The following is a 20,234-nucleotide window of genomic DNA, read 5'->3' as shown; positions in this document are numbered from 1 at the left end:
GCAAGTAAACCTTAAAACCTAAAATGAAGTAAACCTAAAACCTAAAAACAAAGTCAACCTAAGTTGGAAGTTTATTTTGAAAAGAGACTGTAACAAGTGAAAACTGTTCATTTTCTGTGAAAATTAAGTTTATTATCACTGTACAGGGCTCTAAAACATTTCTACTTATGAATTTTAAAAAGACTCCCATAACTTTTCTGTATTATTTTACCCGATTTCCACGACTGCATTTAAGTAGTTCTCATAGGTAGGCCTATATAGAGATACAGCCAAACATTATTAACAACATTTCAGGCATTTGCAAATAATAACTTTACTCGCTCATTTTACATTCCCACCGCCAACTAGCTGCATACGCCAATAGACCAGACTGACACATACAGCAGGGTAAATGCAGGAATCCTGAGGTTAATTTCAATACCTTTTTAAGACTTTTTTAAGACCTTCCAAAAAAACCTTAAGACCTCATTGCCACTTCAAGCTGTCATTAGCAGCAACGCATCTTTAACTTACTAATCAGTTGTAGTTTGCAATTAAATATATGGAGCACAAACATACAACAGAACTCAGATAAGATGAGAAGGATTTTTTATTGTCTTTTGTTCCTCTGTTTGGCGCCTGGACGTGCGCTGACGCGTGATGTTGCACAGGTATGCGCACGGTCCCGAGTGGCAGTCCGAGTGTGCCTACCTACACATTATTGTTTGTAATAGTCGCAAGGAGGAAAATAAATTATACATTCATGGATACTTTTTGTCAAAGCTTGAACGCCAAGAAAATGTAATACTTCATAAAATCGCGATTAAGACTTTTTAATATTTTTTAAGGGCCTTAATTTTCCGACATTTGATTTATCAACTTTTAATACTTTTGTAAGACCCCGTGGACACCCTGTACAAGTACTCACAAAGCCTTGTTTAACCTGCAACACAACAGCTTTTCCGCATTTTCCTGTTTCTCCACTTAATGTGACACCTTTTCTTTCTCCCAAAAGAGGCGTGGCCTTGGCAACAGTGCGATGCCAGTCAGGTGAATGTGTATCACTTGATACTAGTGATATTTTAGTGGATTTTTATGTACATACAATGTATGTTAAAACCATTTTCATGCCTGGAAAACAATTTTCTAATTTCATAGCTGTGGTAACCCTTTTTATAAGACACAATGAATGTAACAAGCTTAAAATGACATGCCGTCCTTAAGCATCCAAAACTGACGCTGGAGGGGTACCTACAGCGTAACAGTTTAACATGTAGAGCCACTCACTCATTGTCTGTATTATTTGATGAGTTGGGAATAAGAATGTGTTGATTTAACAGTATTTTAGGGCCCATAATAAAAGTTAGGAATTTGTCTGTGTTTATTTTGGCTATATAACAAGACTAGAAGTCTGCAGCCATGCTAGCAGCTGCTAACATGCTAATAATTCATGTTTTGTTACTCTGAGAGACTCTGGTGCATAATCAGCATCAAATTTGCACTTCATCCCTGTTTTTCTTTTCACCTTTTGGGTGCAGGAAGACATAAATACAGGTGATAATTAGTGTAAACCAAAGTGTGAGTATCTGAGTATTTTTCCATTCAAATCCTTTAATGGAGTTTACTGATGTGTGTGTGAGAGGTGTAGGCACTGCACTTCTTGATGGATTTACAGATGTTTGTGCAATCTTTTCTTTTCTCGTGTATAATCATTTTAATTTCCTGATTGTTTTCTGTATTGATTATCAATATGATCCTAAGTTTTGCTGTATTTGTGTCTAAAAATACAAGTAGCAGCTCCTTTTCCAATGTGTACTTGTGTGACAAAGCACAGGTGCACTCTAGCTGATGTCATTATAAGCTCATTAAACACTTCTAAGTGCCGCAAGTATTTTGCATTGTGATGGATTCTTTATAACTTGACTTATTATTTGTCAGTTAGAGGAATGTATTCATCTTTCAAACTGCTGATGTTACAATTCCTCATCACTGATCAATATCTATCTATCTAATATAATTACAAGTATAGGTACAGGTCTGAGTTTAAGCCTTACATGGTCTGGCACCCCTCTGCCCCCTTTCCAACCCAAGATCTCTCAGATCCTCAGACCAGTTGCTCCTGGCAGTCCCACGATCGAGACTAAGGGGGAAGGGTGATCGTGCATTTGCAGGAGCCGCCCCAAAGCTATGCAACAGTTTACCCTTTTCTTTCTTTTAAAGATTTGTTTGGGCTTTTTTATTGGACAGAACAGATTAAGCGTGAAAGGGGGAGAGAGAGGGGATGACATGCAGCAAAGGGCCATGGGCTAGAACTGCGGCAAGGACATTGCCTTTGTACATGGGATGCCAGCTCTACCCACTAAGCCACTGGCCGACCCGAACAGTTTACCCTTTCAAATTAAGTGCTCCCCCTCTGTAGACACGTTTAAATCTAAGCTGAAGACCCACATGTTTTCTAAGGCCTTTGATTGTCCTTCAGGTTTCTGTTTTTATTTTCGGCACTATTCTGTGCTTTATTTTCTTTTTCACTCATTTATTTGTGCATTTTTTTGGGGTTGTTATGTTATTTTAAGTACGTTTTGCTGTCGCCATGTTACGTTACTTTACTTATCTTATTGTACGGCACCTTGGTCAACTCTGGTTGTTTTTAAATGTGCTTTATGAATAAATTTGATATGGTTTGATTTGATTTGATACAAGAGTAATGGCAGAGTAAATAGTGTTTTGCGTGTTCCCACCATGTTGGAGACGCCGCGGACCGTCTCAGGATTCAGCATAACGATCTCCGTGGTCACATGTCCCTCCACAGCCTCCGTCATGTTCTCCACCGTACAGTTGATAGCAGGGTCTTTGATCTTGAACCAGTTGTCAGCATACCAGCCTATGAGGAACCACACATACTTCTTCCCGTAGAGCTTCTCCTTGAACACCTGCAGCAGGGAGGGTGGGATGCAGACACAGAGGGTGGTTGAGGGGAGGGAGAGAATGATAAATAAGCATGAGGAGAGTTATTCCCTGAGATGTGTTGAGCATGTTGTATCACTGCCAAACACGGAAATTCATTCAGACATTCAAACAGCTCATTACAGAGCTCAGTTTCTGCTAATAGCCAGTCAGGTTCAGTCTATTGGATCAATCAAGCGAGAAAAGTTACTAACCTCACAAAACACCTTTCTGGCTTCGGTCTCATAAAAGAGCCCCACAATGATCCTTGCATCTTGGCGCTGCATTGAAACATAAAACAAAACATTGCTTAGTTACATCAGCAGCAACAATAAACTGTAGCTTCACTGTAGCACAGCTTGATGTGGCGGCGCAGCGTGCCAAAGTTCCTGCTGCTTCGCAGGACGACACGTACTGCTGTTCAGGAGTTGCTAATTAGCATGGCGCATTAATTTCCTCTATCAAATCGCCTCTATGCTAATGGTATCGTGTGCAGCTGTGAGCCAGAGGAGGAAGGAGAAGGGGGGAGAGAGACGACCAGCAGCTGAGGTGAATTTTTAATCAAAGCACCTTGAGGTTCTTGACAGCGACAGCCGGGTCGGTGAGGAAACTCTGGCGAACGCTGATCTCGATGCCTGCCTCCTTCGTCCTTTGCTCCAGATCGTCCAGAGTCTGAGAGATGAAAGGGAAGGACAGAGGGAGACAGACAGGGAGAGGGGGGGAGAGGGGGAGGTTAGAGAGTCAGCTGAACTGAGACAGAGAGAGGTGCCGGGTTGAGATGATAGAGAAAGACAAAAGAAACACAGCCAAGCCCAAAGAGATGGAAAAAAAAACCCAAATAAAAAAATCTGAAGTGCATATGAGAAACGCCAAGAGAGAGATGGACAGTGTGTATGATAAACAAGAAAGGCAGCATGGGAGAGAATAGATTTTTAGACAAAGAACAAGAGCTGAAAGAAGAAAAGAAGAATGTGAGAAGGGAGAGGAAAGAATGTGAGAGCGGGATCATTAACCTCCATTACAGGAACCAACCCAAGTGTCATGGTATCGACCGCCGTGCCTGGGAGAGATGTATTGCTTGATCAATATTTCTCACAACCAATACTCCAACAAATTACTTCAAAAATCCTCCATCAATCGCCTGGAGAGATTGCTTGAAGGGATATCGCATATAGCCTGAGAACACAACAGCTCTCATAAACAAACATACAGAAGCAGGCAGGCAGTAAGGCAGCTCGACACTTTCCCAAAAAAAATGATGGAGCCAAAGTAAGGATGTGATAAAAAATTTTTTTTTAAAAAAGCAAGCGAGGGAGATAAAAGAAAGAGTTGGAGATAAAACGAAGCCGTAAAATTGACAGCGAGATGGAGATTAAAGGCACTGACTGAGGTGAAGACTTCGGTGGTCTGCTGGATGGTGGCGATGCGTGTCCACTTCCACTTCTGGAAGAGCTGCACCCTGGTGGGGTTGTGAAGGGTGGCCGACGGATGCGTGCGGAAAAAGGTTGGGAAGCGCTGGCGGTTGGACAGGGCTGGCGAGCTGGAACCGTAGGACAGCTGGGAAACATGAGACAGAAATAAAAGAAGAGGAAAACGAAAGTTTAGGGGGGTAAGGAAAAATGTACTTTTGAAGGTCTTTCCAGGCATCAGTTTTAAACAGACTTCAATCAAAACGTATTCAAATCTGGACTCTCTTGTTCCTCCCCTGTACACAGTGTTCTTTGATGGCGACTGGTTCAAACAGCACACAACAGAGAGGAAAGCCAGCAAAAAGACAGAGAACCAGAGAGACAATCCCTGCTCCCATTTTCTCATTTTCATCCACCCCCCCTCCCGTCTTTCTTTCAGCTTCCCTGCGGCTTATCAGGTGTGCCGATAAACACTGTAATTTCAATAAAAAAAATTAAACACTGCATGCAGGATTTCCCAAGCATACATTGCCATGAAATTGTGATGATACATTCTGCTATTACAAACAGAACAAATTTTTAAAAAAAAGGATCTAATTATTGTTGTTGCAAACAGTAGCACAAGTGATCATCTGCTTCTTTCATTTGGACCCGTATAATTTGAATTCTTAGGCACTATTCCCACAAGACGCAGACTGCTAAGATGTGTGTCCAAAACAGCGGGGGAGAGGGATGGAGGAGAAATGCCGACAGAAAGCGGGAGAAGGCTGTTCCTCTAACAATTAGTTTCATTGTGACAACTGGAGATAAAATCCTCGACAGTTCTCCTTTAAAACAAGGAACCCGGAGTTTAGGGAACCATTAGAGATACAGATAGTGTAGCCTCCTCCCCAGCTCTCATCTCAGCCCCAGTGCCTACACAACCCTGGGATGTTCACCAGTGGGAATGAGAGGGGGCTTGACGTTAGATAACAAATGTCATATGCAATGTGGACTCCACACAATAACAAATCCCTGTGGGCACATGCAGGTAGACGAAGGCATCAATACAAAGGAAGGGAAACTATACAGGAAGTGACAGCTGATCTGGGTGCGGCATCAAAAGATCTGGAGAAACCAGCAACAGCTTTGTTGGGTGACACGCTCAGTAATAAACATGATGGGTGTTTGTAACACACATGAGCACATGCAGACTGTGACTGGAGTTACATGACAGGAAAAATACACTTTCTTTGCAGATAATGCTGGCTCTATTATTATATATTATTTTCCATCAACAAATCACATGAAACGACCAAAACTAGCAATGAACTGATCCAACACTCTTAGAAATAAAGGTGCTGGCTAGAGCCACATGGGGTTCTTCGGCTTGTTCCTATAGGAGAACCCTTTTTGCTTCCTGGTAGAACCTTTTTATAAAGTTTCCACCTCAAATCCTTCAAAGGGTTCTACTTGGAAACTATGCACAAGTTACACCTAAAATTATCTGTGAAAGGTTCAGTACCCCCTACGAGAGGTTCTACATGCAGAGAACCCTTCTGTGGTCTAATGGTTTCGCCCAGAACTCTCTGTTAGGGTGCTTTCAGACCTAGAGTTGTCTTGCTTTGGTCCAAATCAGGGACTAATTTTGTTATGAAGTTGCATAATTGCCTATGTGGTTCATCCCACAAAGGACAGAGGGATGTTGTATGCTGTAAAGCCCTGTGAGGCAAATTGTGATTTGTGATATTGGGCTTTAGAAATAAAATTGATTGATTGATGTTCTCACGGCAGCATTTACAAGCGGACCAGATCAAATGCCTTGTGTGAGAAAGCTGCTCTTGATTGGTCAGAATTTCCATGTGGGAAAAATCCAGGAAGTAAACACAACGTTGAAGAAGAGTACACTTGCAAGATAAATGTGACACTTTCTAATGTCACAATGGAGGGACAACTACGCAGGTTGATTTTAGCGCTGCTCATCGTGGACTATATTGCTGTCATTGTTCATTTTAGTCAAACCATACAGTTTGAAAACGAGGCGCGGCTCCAACTAGAAAACAATGTTTTGATGCATTGGATGTGCTGAATGTGCATATTAAGGCAGTACAGGAGGAGGTGCACATTAATAATCCTCCAGGACTGTAACATGCTCATGTTTAACCCAAACAATGTGTAATGCAACTACCACAAACAAACTGCTCCAGAGTTCGTTTGACCACCTCTTCAAGAGGGTCTCGGTCCGGTTGTTTTGGTGCGCACCGAAGTGCGACTGCTGTGTTCACACCTGCCCAAACGAACCACACTTAGGGTGCAAACAAACTTGAGTTCGATTAAACCAAACCAAACAGGGCAGGTGTGAACGCACCCTTACACTGTGTCCTAAAAGCAAGTGAGCATCTGACTATCATGCTGCATCACGTTACATCCATTCAATATGGAACACTGTCCAGTCATGTAAATACCTAATTACCTCAGAGTAACCACTGAAAAGATGGGTGAGTATGTACTTCCTTATTATTCATATTCACAACAATACTATAGCGGGTAACTTAAGGATATAATTGTTGCAGCTACCACACTGTATCATACTACCATCTCCACTTTGTAAGACAAGTTAGCTTGCTAGACACTTTCCAGAAACACTCAGCTCCCTGGTGATCCCCCTCCAACCTGATGCCAACTTATTTAGGTCTTTATAGCGAAATAAGGAGGTATCATAGATAACTCTTCATTTCAACCTCATGAATCCATTGTGGCGCTTTCAATGCGCGCAACAGGGATCGGTGTCCGACAAAAGTATTGCTCAAAACGGCACTCTGCATCGCTCGCAAGCAGTTAGGACAGAGCAACAATGCAATCAAACTGATTTAGCTGCTAATACTCACTCACCTTGCATCCAGTCAGGACACGGTGTTGCCCCTTTTCCGCTAACATGGAACGTATTGCATTAAATCATGGTAAAGACATCAACTATGGCAGAACAAAAGTACAATGAATTGAACAAAGGCTGGAAAGTTAACACTGGGTGCTAAATTATAAAATCTGGCAAATAAGGAAAGTGTCTGGTACAGTATATATCCAGAGGAGATATTGAGGAAATGTGTAATAGGTGACCGGGACTGATGTGAACACACTGAGGGCAACTACTGTCCAGAGCAGCTGGGGAAGGGCAGGTATCTATAATGATGGGAGATGTTTATGACTCAAAATTTGTGCAAAAAACATAAGTAGCCGTTGTGACAGCTCCATTGTCGCCTAAAAACACACTGGGTGACGTGTTCCTTTATTTCCATTAAATACGGCTATTGTAGTTTATTTTGAGTCAATCCCACACACACTGTCCCTCCGCCATAAATACTCACTCAAGCACCAAAGTTGTATTAATCCAGTGCATGTAAATGGGACTGTGTTTGTGAGAGTCCACAGTCATGTTAGCTACTCTGTGAGGCTGTATGTAGGAGTTACATGCTAATGTCAGCATGATAACAGGCTCAGAATGACCATGCTGATGTTTAGCAGGTAATATTTCTTCTTCTGTGAAGAGTTTGCATGTTCTCCCTGTGTCAGTGTGGGTTTTCTCCAGGTGCTCCAGATTCCTCCCACAGTCCAAAGACATGCAGGTTCATTGGTGAATTGTCCGTAGGTGTGAATGTGAGTGTGAATGGTTGTCTGTCTCTATGTGTCAGCCCTGTGATAGTCTGGTGACCTGTCCAGGGTGTACCCTGCCTCTCACCCAATGTCAGCTGGGATAGGCCCCAGCCCCCGCGACCCCTAACAGGATAATATATATATATATATATATATATATAATTTCAGTCACTGTGTCTGTTCACGTGCCAGCCGAAATGTTGTTGTAGTCACCTAAAAAGCGCAAGCAGATGGCAGGAGCTTCATTTGAAGTACCGTACGCGAACATACAAGCCACTGAATCCTCCACAACCAAGTTCCTACAAATGTTTCACAATAAAAGCCTATTTAGAAAATGGAGGGATTCTCTCAGACCAGGTTATAAGGGGCTTTTAATTTGAAACAAATTCTGGAAGTGTTGAGTTTGAAATGACAGTGCAATGCATTAACTTTATCAAGGCAACGGGAGCAGATAAAAAGTACAAATATAAAGACACAGAGGGATTAATAAACAGCCATTTTATAATGTAGTCTGTTTCAAGTTAAGCTGGTTGCCTCTGCAGTTGTGGTAAATAAAAGCCCTGCCACTATTTTTTAATTTTCTTACTTTATTTTTTTGTATTTATTAATATCGCAATATATATTGCAAATAAAAAAAATCGCAATGTCAGTTTTTTCCAATATCATGCAGCCCTGCTCATAACATATTTTTCCTAAAGCAGGTTAATTTAATCCACAGAGCATTATTTTCTAGTGAACTGTAGTTACCGTAATGTTGGCCACTCTATCTGACTGTCAGTCTTCTGAGTGAGATATTTATGCTCTATATATTCAAGCTTTCCTACAAGGAAATAAAACAAGTAATGACATTTAAGGATGAGTGACAGTGATCTGCTAACAACTCCACAATGCCATGAGTTGCATTTTATCGATGCATAAAAACAACAGCTGTCAGTGATGACACAAAATATTCAAATGTCACTACAGAGTAGATTATTGAATGACTTTTAAAACGGAAGTAGTGAATTAGGATTTCTGACTCAGTTAAGTCACTGTCAATTAAATCCCAATCAGGAGGAAATCTGATATTTGAAAGCAAATAAAACAAACAAAACTGATAAACCAAGAAAAAAAATGAACATGGCTAGGTATCACTGGAGAAACACAAGAAAAGGCGAATAGACCCTTTAACGTCAACAACTCAGTTCGGCCTTGATGCATGTTATAATTCATCCAATCTGCCTTTTGCAGGAGTTTCATTAGCACCATGCCTGTAGGATGTAATTATTCAATTGTCAAACCTGGAAACCACCAAACAAGGAGCTGCAAGCTTTTCCCCACATTAACACTCAAATAAACCTTCACCAGACACGAAAACAGTGACAAAACTAAGATGGAGCGAAAAGCTTCTGCGGCAGAAATAGACCGATGTAGCAGCACTCTGCAACAGACAGGCAAAGTTCCACATCGAAGCTTCCCAAAAACCACAAACAATATCTCTTGATTCTCAGTTCGTCAGTTCTCCTGTAGCCTTGTAGTAGCAGATCAATGCCCGTCTATGGCTTACAGTGCTTTTAGAAAGGGAGATGGGGGATCAAATTAACACTGTGCCAAGAGAAGCCGATCGAGAGCCCCTTCTTGATCAGCGTCCAGAAACGGAGGTTGCTTTTGCCTCCCCGGCACTCTGATGAGGCTGTTTGACATGCGAGGAGGCTTCTGCAGGCAGGCAGCATACAGAAATAATTGAGTGTGGCGGTTAGGAGGTTGTGCCAGTGGTGGCGTGTAGTAAAGAGAGACAGATCCCTTTGTGTGCGGGGAGAATCGAATGCTCGAGTTGAGGGAGCGAGGCGGAAATGAAGAGTGGGAGAAAAAGACAGTAAGGATAGAAAGGAGGAAGGAAGGAAGGAAAGAAGAAAGGAATGGAAAAGGGGCTGAAATAGAGCAGGCCAGCTCCAGGCAGCGACGACAGACAGAGAAAAGAGGAAGGCAAAGAGTCAAAATGTGGAAGAGTTTTTAATGATAAGGAAAGGAAGGGTGAGGAAGAGAGAAAGAGACCAGAGACAAGAAAGAGGGGCAGATGCCAACCACTAGAACTGATTGTTCTCGATGACTAATCTCTGGATGAAACTTCAATTATGGGACAAATCTAATAAGCAGAGCACTTTGAGTGACAGGGAGGCAGATCAAGAGAAGGCAGAGAATGAGATAAACAAAATAAACTAACTGATGAAGGCATAAAAAGCAGGAGTGCTTTCAAAAAATAACAGCAGCAGAAAACAGCAGCAGATCTCTCGCTGATTTAGGGATCTGGGACGCGTTTGTACTTGCTATAAATGTATAATCACACAGTATGTGAGGTCAAACAATATGTTTTGTCCTGCACATAGTGTCCCTGTCGATGCAGTATTGTGAAACTGCCACGCAAAGTGTAGCTGGTAAATCAAAACGCTGTGTGAAGTATCTTAAAATCAATAAACAACTACAGCATTGATTTTGGGAACTTAGTATAATTACCACAAGTTCAAGCAATCATCATTTAGATTAATATCAGCTTCCAACAGCTTCTACAGTGCATTTTTGCCCGCATAAAACAGAGTGAAGAACCAACAGAGCTCAAGATTTCGGTGTCAGTCTCAAGGTTTCTTATCAGCTCATATCACTCTCCGTGCTGTCTGGAACAAAAGTTCACTAGAGACAGAGACATGGGACGAGAGGCAACATTCATTGTCTTCTTGTTTGTTTGGCATGTCTCGCTCTCGTTCCCTGTGGAGGATCAGTGCAGTTACTGAAGTCGCTTTGGACCAAATGTTCTAAATTGTAAATGGCTGCATTTATACAGAGCTACCATGCAAGATTAGTTTTGGTTTTATGTGTTCAGGTGTTGAGATATCTACCTCTAAGATTTCAGCCTCTACCTAAATACAGTGCAAGTGAATCCACAGACCGCGCTGTGCAATGCTGTCATTGTCAATTTTCTACCCAAGAAATAGTCCCCATATGAAAACTGTTGACAGTGTGCTCTGTGGATTTTTCAGAGGAGCGGGGACACTGGATAAAGACGTTGCTGCTGAATTTTTAAATGTCATTTCTCAATGCTGTAAATCCCACAAACAAAATTCCTTTCACCTCCACTGTTTTGGGTGCAGCAGCTGAAATTTCAGAGACAGAAATCTCAGGACCTAAACCCACTTAACCCAAACTACCTGCATCATTACCAGAGGTGGTAATGGTGGTTATCAACCAAAATAACTGCGGACCAAGTAGTATCAAAATGTCTCCAGTCAAACGATATCTGCATTCGATCCTTTTTGCACCGGGGGTCTGATCCCAGACCATCCCAACTCAAACCCATCCCCTTCAGTTTAAGGTCTGCCCAGTTTGCACAGGCTAACACAGCAGCAGCGGCTAACATTTAACACAAAACCAATAAACAGTCCCAACAAATTCACACCAGCACCGAAACAGCTCAACTCCATCGTTAAACCTTTGCATAACCGTATCCTCATACAACAGTTCACGTGATATCTTGTGAAAATGCCTGTACGTCAGTTCGTATGAGCGCTAAGGAATTAGCGCCCTATGAATGGTTTGTTATATACTTGATGTAAAGTTACATGGGTTAGGTTTAGGAAAAGAAACATGGGGACAATGTACCTTAAAATAACTTAAAAGTTCCCTTGGTTTTCCACAGTCCCAAACACTGGTTTCCTGGGAGAAAGTCCCATGTTTGTTTGACCAATCCACCCACCCCCCAACCTTCCTCCTTCAGCTGGATTTATAGTTGTACGGCAGACCCTACGCCGTCGCCTATGCACATTGCCTACGCCGTTGTGAGCATTTATACTTGTGTGGTGGTGTGTCTGTGTCGCTCTGCAGTTACACCTCCAAAACACTAGTCTGCAGCAGGGTTTCTGTGAAGTGCTGTAAAGTTTAGTTGATTCAAAACACACATTAAACACACATAAAAAACACATTAAACATGTCTTAATAGAGACAATTTCAAACACATGTACACAAATCAGCTTCACTATAACTCGCAGCATTCACAGACAAAGCATTTGCCTCTGTCTGGACACACTTTCCCCACAAATACAACATGCTAATGTTTTTAGCACAAGCCTATGGCATTTTACATTGTATAAATTAGCCTAGCGGCTGGCGATCTTTTCCTCTTCTCATATAAAACCAGGGACGACAGCAACATTTAACAAAGGTAACGGTACATAATTCGGCTCCAGTACAACTCACAAGGTTCACCGACAAAACAACTCTCTAATACTAAACACGTCTTCCAAACAAATATAACATGCCTACGTTATTAGCACAAGCCTATAGCATTTTACATTGTATAAATAAGCCTAGCGACGCATGGACATTTCCTCTGCTCATATGAAGCCAGGATGAATCCCTAAGTATAAATCAGTCTGACACCCCTTACAGATATAGACAACATTTATATATTATGACACATTGGTGCCATTAAAAGTATGCAGAACTAGATATATAGGACTTCCTGTATGCAGTGTACCCATGTATGTATAGACAGCTATAACTGGACTACAATGATGCTGAAGAAAACTTGATTATAGTTAAAAGGGGCATCTTTTTTCTATGATCTCGAAACAGATTTTCACATGTCTATTCACGATGGACATTGGAGATGAAATTAAATTATATCCTCTGGTAGTGGAAGTCACACTGAATCTAAAAATATGTGTATCATGTCTGTGTGTTTAGGTTCGACTGAGGAGTACAAATTTTGATGCATTCTGCAGCTCACGTCTCTCCCTCCGCACCTCGCCTTCAACAATTTGAAAAGCACTGTGGGTAAAATGACAGGGGATTGAAAAATGTCCTGAATGTGTGCACTTTGGTACAAACAGTAAAAGACACCCACCACTATGAGGTTCCACATGCGAGCAGCTTCGGCCACCAACGTGGAGACGCCGCTGCAGCCGGGCATCAGGACGATCTTGATGGGCTCTGTGTACAGAAGGTCGTACAGCAACTTGGTGGCTTCTCCTGGGTCACACTGGAAGGACAAAATGACAGAGTGTTTAACGGATGGACGGATGAACAGATGGGATGGGCGGATCGATAATAAGGATGAGAAATTACTTGAGGTGATCGAAAGAGAGAGAGAAAAGGGGAAGGAATCAGAGCAAGGGAAATGGGAGAGATAAGGGTGAGGGGGACAGATGGAATGAGAGCAGAGGGTGAGGAAAAGGAACAAATAAGGAATAGAGTGTGGAAGATGGAGGCGGCTGTAAACAGAAACAGAAAGAAGAAAACAGAAAAGGGTAGATAAAGTAAAGGGAAATGACATTGAAGAAGCAGGGAGCAACTAAAAGGCCAATGCAAATGTGAAGCGAAAAGACAAGCAGGACAAAGAAAAGGACGACTAAGGGAATTGGAAAGAACAAAACAGACGAGGTCAAGAAGTAAAGGAAAATGGCACGAAAGTAGCAGGGAGCAGCAAACAAGCAGATGCAAATGTGAAGGGAAAAGACAAGCTGGAGGAAGGAAAGAAGAAAAATTATCCGCACAGGGTTCACAGAGTTCACAGAGTTCACGTCCACACAGCCAGTATGTATCATCAAAACACAACACGCAGATCAAGACATAAAAACAGAAAGGCAGGCTGAAACCCAACAAAAGCCAGTCTGATGACCACAACAGCAGCCATCACAAGTCATTACAACCCCCCAATAAAGTCATTTACAGCATGTCTCGGTGGCGAGAGTGTGGCTGGAATGATCCATCACTGCTCTGTCAGCCAGATTACAGACAGGCCGTCACCACCGCACTGCTCATCGGAGTCACTGATAAACTGGGCTGACACATCTAATGATTCACCATGGAAGAGGAGATGTGGCTCGCCAACACAAATACACACAAGCACATTTTATAAAAAAAAAAAAAAAAACACTCTAAATGAGTGTCACAAAGAATCGGACAGCGGCCGATGACGGCGACAACCAATACGGCTCCTAATTGGGGTGTTTGTCTCAACGGCTGAATTGTCTCTTTGAGGCAGCACTCTGTTCTTTCTGAAGAGGTAATCACCGCTCAAGAATCAGGGAATATGTGGAATAGCTGCACTTCTTATTGATTGACGTGTTTTCCATTAACTCCAGATTGGGTGGAATTATAGTGGTGTCATGTCATCGCAAGGAAAGTCAAGATGTTAGCGTGCACTTAGATAATCTGAACCAAATTAAAGGAGAACTCTGACTGCTAACTTTGTGACACTATAGAATAGAATAGAAAGAACTTTATTCATCCCCAACGGGAACGTTAACTGTCCAGCAGCTTATAAAAAACAACCACACTTCCCCTCATCAACAACACAGTGATATTAAAACAGAGCTCAAATAAAATTAGTTGGAATTACTGCATAAATAGAAATTAGAAATCAAATTAAAATAAAATTGCCCATTCCACAGTCCAGTCCAGTTGTGGCTAATGTGATGTGTGTGAGTGTGTGTGTGACTGGATTCAGGAGTGGGGACAAAGGACCTCCTAAAACGCTCCGTTCTGCAGCGCAGTGAGATGAGCCGACTGCTGCAGCTGCTCCTCTGTCGCTCCAGGAGGCTGTGGAGAGGGTGTCTGCTATTGTCCATTATAGCTTTCAGTTTGTTCAATGTGGCCCTCTCCACCACAGTTCTTAGTGGGTCCAGTCTCCTGACGAGCACTGAGCCAGCTTTTTTAACCAGCCTGTCCAATTGCTTGGTGTTTTTGTCCGTCAAGCTATTTCCCCAGCACGCTGCAGCGTAGAAAAGTGCACTGGCCACCACTGTGTGATAGAACATGGTCATGGTCCACAGGAAGAACAGGCGGCTCCAACCCCTCCTGCAGTGTTAGGGGACCACTTGTATGTCAATTATTCACTTCGTGTTATGTTGAATTTGTGGAGAAAACTCGGTTTTTCTTGCATACCTCCATGGTGAATGAAGAATCCAAAACAGAGAAAATTCTTGATGAATTCAAGTCAGAGGGGTCCACGTTTAACAACAGAAAAACATTTGCATACAAACTCCCAAACAGCTTGTGCAGTATAATCCAAGTCTCATTTATCAAGGTGTATTTTCAGTACCCTTTCAGACGGGGAACTACACGTAAAGTGAAACTTATCTAAGCTCTCTTCAAAGCCAGACTCCATTAAGAAAAAACAGTAATTTTACCTCACTGAACACAGGAACAGCTTGTCTAGCACTGCCTTGATCGGTAGTTTTATTTGTGTTATTGTGTGACTTTGGTGAATCCGAACTTACCCTTTAAAACATCAAAGTCACACAATAACACAAGCAAACTACCTTGTGAGGACAGCATAGATAAGTTCTCGTTCAGAGAGAAAAGAATATCTGTTTACATGTGCACATAAGTATGAGAAATGTGAAAAGTCTTTGGCAATTAGACCCCATGACGATGTCATCTATTCCAGGAGGGTGGTAAAGACGTGGTCCATGTGTTCCTTCAAAACACTTTCATTTATTGAATCACATAAAGAACTTTAGCACGATTGTTTACAGCATCTGTAACGTCTCCCTCGTAGGCGCCGATTCAGTGGGTCCTTGGAAGCTGGAGCACCCACAGGATGAGGCAACCAGATTGGGAGAAACGGGAACAGGAGAGTTTTAGCTGTGAGCTAATCTTGCGTCCATTCTTATATTAATCTTTATTGATGTCCTGACACTCCGCTCAGTGATGTCTTACATTACAGTGCTATAAAAGTGCATCATTTTGCATCACCTTCTGAACCGCCGCTGTCTGACCTAATTAGCCCCAGCGAACACAGGAAATAATCTGCTACACATTTTCTGACAGGATGTTTTGAAGCTGGGAGTTATTTGTTGCTATGTGCTACTTCATGGCACTTTATTGTCGTGAAAATGGGACTGATTAGAGCCAAATTTGGGCTACAGGGTGAAGACTGGGTGGAGTTGAGGCGAGTGCAGCAACAGTCAACCAAGCCATAGTATCTTCATAATGGAACAAATAAAGTTGGGTCTTTGTTTGGGAGTCTGATTGATTGTTGTTTGGATCTAGTGGTAATTAGTTGCCTGATATCAGACAGAATTTTCAACTCTTTATTCTCCAGTCAACTGGAACTCAGTGGAGTGGGCGGATTCAAAGGTCTGGACCCAGGCAAGGTGATTAGTGGAACTGCATCTAAAGTGGGATTCTACTTTTTAATCATCAAATACTTGCTCTAGATAGGCTAAAATGTTCCCATCCATCCTCCTTCACACTTAACTCTTTACTACAATATGTCTATATGTATGTGACAGACTGAGAGATTGTACCTTCTCCGCAGCGCTGCTATTAAACCGTCAATTGAAGATCAACTTGTCGTCTATTGTGCATCTTTTACTATTTTGTCTCTGGACCAGAAGTTCTTTCCTATCACTCTCCCTCTATCAACTACTGAAGTATTGTTTGAGCTGCTACATATCCGTATCTTAAGAAAATACTTATAATTCAGGAGAGGTTTTTGAGAATGATTTCTCATTCAGACGAGATCAATCTGCACCTCTGTTTAGAAAATATCTATTGCTGTCTGTGGACAAGGAAAATGTTTTTCATACGTGCTTATTTATGTTTAAAATCATGAATTGCAGGGAAGATCTTGCAGATACGTTTCATTTTTTTTATTTCATCCTCAGGCATTCAGTCCTTTTTAACAAGGTAAAACGATGATTTCCATTAACCTTACTGTTGTACATCAATACATTTATATTTTAAAAATATAATATAGAGGTCCACAGTTATGGAATTGTTTGAATATGACACTGAAATTGTTTTCTTCCTTGCCAGTTTTTAGGACACAGTTTCTCGAAATTTCTCATTCCATCTTGAACCTTATGGCAAGATGCTTCTGTTGTTTGTATAGATATAGTTATTTTAGGTTTGTTTCTCTGTTTCCTTTCCTCTATGCTTGCTCATGTGTTTTATGTATATAGATATAATTTGTGTTATGCGCTCCTTGTTTGTTTTCTTGTTTCTTTTTGATGATTAATGATGTAATTTTTAAAAATTTGTTTCAATACAGGAGGACTATCAAAAATGCTTTCAGGTTTTCTTTCTCTTCTGCTCTGTAGTCTTTTTCTATTGCATGTATTTTGGTCAGTTTAAAATGATAAATCAAAATTACAGAACCAGAGTTATCATCTTTTTTTATTTCACACATCCTTCTTTGTCAAAACCTGGTGCCTGCATTACCCATGATTCAACTCAGCCACCGATAGCTCAGTAGAAGATGTGGTTGTGTTACGGTGCCACTGGGAAGTTGGAATTTCCGTGTTCCAAGTCGGAAATTTCAAAAGGAGCGCCCCCTGAAGTTGGAGGAACCTAATCAACCCCTGACCTCAAAATCCAAGATGGCTGAAAGCTGAAAGCTGTAGTCTACTGCTTACTAGCACTTCTGTCTCATTTGTGTTTCATTAAAATCATCATACACTCAGTCCTGTCCAACTTCTACCTGTTGACATGTTGCTACGGTGTTTGTATGCACAAAATACTGTCTAATGTGTTGTTATCAACCGGTATCACTAACAATGGCAAACAACATCTTGTTTTTCCGTCTTGTTATACTGGAACGCGGTTGACTCGTGTGTGATGTCATTCCAAAGCTCCAACCTCTGAGGTAAATGAAACGCAGCAAAACACAAGCATGAAACTTAGCCTTGAGCCGTTAGCTTCAAGCAGAGATAAGGAGCAAGCTGCAGAGGCTGGTTAGCTCGCTTCTTTCTCACTCCACATCCCCGGATTTTGATGTGCAGAATCAGTGGAGTTCCCTTTAAAGAAGGGATGTTTTGGAAAAAATATTCAATTTGGTCAGCTGAACAGAAAATTACAAAAACAAGATTAGGCTACAGGAGAAATTTGAGAAGTTTTCTGTTGACTTTTGATACTTTTTTCAAGTTGTTATCTCTGTAATGGCAAAACTACAGACTTTTAACCTTTTAGCGGCACAATGGTCCAATTCAGAACTTTCATGGAGTGTTAGACTGTTAGGACGTGCACAAATACAAGCCTGTAATATAGCCCATGAATCAATAGATTGAAGCACTCCAGCAGTCTAACAACATAATAAATGCCTGAAATCTTGATATCCAAATTCACAACAAGGGTCCAAAGATCAGAGATGGTTCATTTGTTTTAATTTAGTCTCGCCACCGCAAGGAAACAAACACACAGAGAGCTTGAAAATGGATGCCGAGAGATTTAACTCCGTTTTATCAAACGTGTGCTCAGTCCACAAGATTGTGGAAATGAAGGACTTACAGCGACTTGAGCCATTTTGTACCGCTACACGTGTTTCTAGTGGGACTATGTTTACGAGCACAAGAGTTCAGCGAGGCAAAGAAGGACCGCCCTGCAGATTTACTACTGGTTCTGCAACGTAGGGAGTTTTTTTAAACTCTGAAATTGTATCCACCCATCTAAACACAAAATCAGGGAGAAAGTCATCAGTCTTTAGTTAAGCAAAGCGTCTAAAGACTGACTTGTGAGTCTAGTTTTAATTTAACACTCCACCACAAAGGCAGTGTAGCTTGATTACCAAAAACTTGCAGCAGAGGACGCACTAGGAAAGCCCGATTTTACATCTTTGGACTCTCTGACCAACTACAAAACAAATATTGTCCTAAGCTGGCATCCTTAAATAAAGTACATATTGTTTTGGAGTGCCTGTAAAATTACTCATTGAGTCTGTCTCCATGCACTGCTGACCATCTTCAGTCCACTGGGTTAATTGCATTAATATTGACCTGGAGAGCAGCTTCACAGTATTGATGCCATATAGGAATAGGCAACCTTGTGCAATGCCGGGGCGAGAAGCTGCAGGTTTTCCTCCCGATCAATCACTAGCTGATTTTCACAGATCACTTCCTCCTCTCCGCGAAAATCAGCTGCTGCAGGGGTCAAACCCGCAGCCTGTTGGTTGCCTCCTCCTAATAAAACAAACTGCCGTGTTATCTTAGCATGTGAAGGAGATGCAGATTGACGCACAGACCTTTTTTTAAATACCGTCTTTCCCGAAGGTTGTTTGTGTTCTCTGTCACTGTGGCTGTGGGCTGGCTGCATGCTGAGAAGAAGCTTGTTAGCTTTCTGGTGTTACTGTGTTTTAACTATACTCTGACTCTAACAGCTTGTTTTTTCATAAAATTTCCTAATTACTCACTGCTTATAATGTGTACAAATTCACTAATGAAGTGCAGACTCTGACCTTGAAGAGGTTATTTAAGTATCATCCCTCAACTTGTTTGGTCAGAACTATTTCTCTGCAAATTATCTTGCCATCAGGACAGAAATATTTTAGATTAAAACTTTGATTATTCTTTTAAATTGGAACAAAACTGGCATCCCAGTAGAATGCGTTTTTTAAATGTAGTTACAGAAGCAGGTTAATGAATGCCAAACTCAATCACTGGTGGACAAACACCTTTGAAAAGCTTTAAAATTCATTAATCATGACGTATAAAACAAGTCTCTCAATCTGCAAGATTACTGAACCAGACGCTTGAATAAAGACTTAAATTTTGCTACTGAAATGAATGTAATCAAAGGGAAACTAAAGTATTTTTTCAACTGGACTCTATTTTCACATGTTTTTGTGTCTACGTGATTGAGGACAGCAATTTTTTAAACTGATCCACTATTGAGAGAGACCGCTGCAGCCGGCAGCAGCGAAACAGGCTGCAAAGTAAACCCTGCAGGCAGTTGTGCACCACCAATTTATGTCAATTTAAAGTGTCTGACATCATGACAGAAAAGACCCTACAGGGACATGAAATCATTTTCTTTACCTTTAGCTGATCCAGTCTATTTGTTAGTGTTGTTAGTGTGCAATTAGCTCGCTATTTGTTCGTTAAGCAGCCAGAGTCTGGGACGAACAAGGAATACAACTGAACCCTCGCAGACAAGGGCGCTGCAAAGGATCGGACACTTTATTTGTTCTAAATAGTTTGAAGGCAAATCAAAACAGCCGATCAATACGCGCCATTAAAGTAGCTTCACTGGTCTGACATACTGTAGCTCACACTGAACATTCACTGCTACATTTACGGTTTACTGCTAACCTGACGTCCAGCACCACACAACGCTTTTGTAGAGGCTGCGATACACTCCGCTGTTTTCTGACAGTGTTTTTTGTCCTGTATTGTGTCCACCCCACCAATATGGCATCGTTATGTTTAGCAGTTCTTTTTCATCTGCATCTCTCCAGAATTTGAGCTGTTTTGTCTCTGCGACTGAAGGGTTCATCAGGGGAGACCGGGGACAAATATTCAG

General features: G+C 41.5%; 1 protein-coding gene across 3 annotated transcripts in view; it reads right to left on the bottom strand.

Annotated features, from left to right (window-relative positions):
• Nucleotides 1–20,234, bottom strand: part of gabbr1a (gamma-aminobutyric acid (GABA) B receptor, 1a) — a 121,772-nt gene that overhangs the window by 51,045 nt on the left and 50,493 nt on the right. For all 3 annotated transcript variants that reach the window (XM_050047968.1, XM_050047967.1, XM_050047965.1), the window contains exons 8-12: nucleotides 12,838–12,972; nucleotides 4,309–4,479; nucleotides 3,493–3,594; nucleotides 3,138–3,203; nucleotides 2,718–2,909 (exon numbers count right to left, since the gene is read on the bottom strand). In XM_050047968.1, coding sequence (XP_049903925.1) covers nucleotides 2,718–2,909; nucleotides 3,138–3,203; nucleotides 3,493–3,594; nucleotides 4,309–4,479; nucleotides 12,838–12,972 — 666 coding nt within the window. The remainder of the gene's footprint in view (nucleotides 1–2,717; nucleotides 2,910–3,137; nucleotides 3,204–3,492; nucleotides 3,595–4,308; nucleotides 4,480–12,837; nucleotides 12,973–20,234) is intronic.

Source organism: Epinephelus moara, chromosome 6, assembly GCF_006386435.1.
Source record: "Epinephelus moara isolate mb chromosome 6, YSFRI_EMoa_1.0, whole genome shotgun sequence".
Taxonomy (NCBI): Eukaryota; Metazoa; Chordata; class Actinopteri; order Perciformes; family Serranidae; genus Epinephelus; species Epinephelus moara.
Note: the sequence above shows the minus strand (reverse complement) of the source record. Positions and strands in the feature narration are given on the sequence as shown.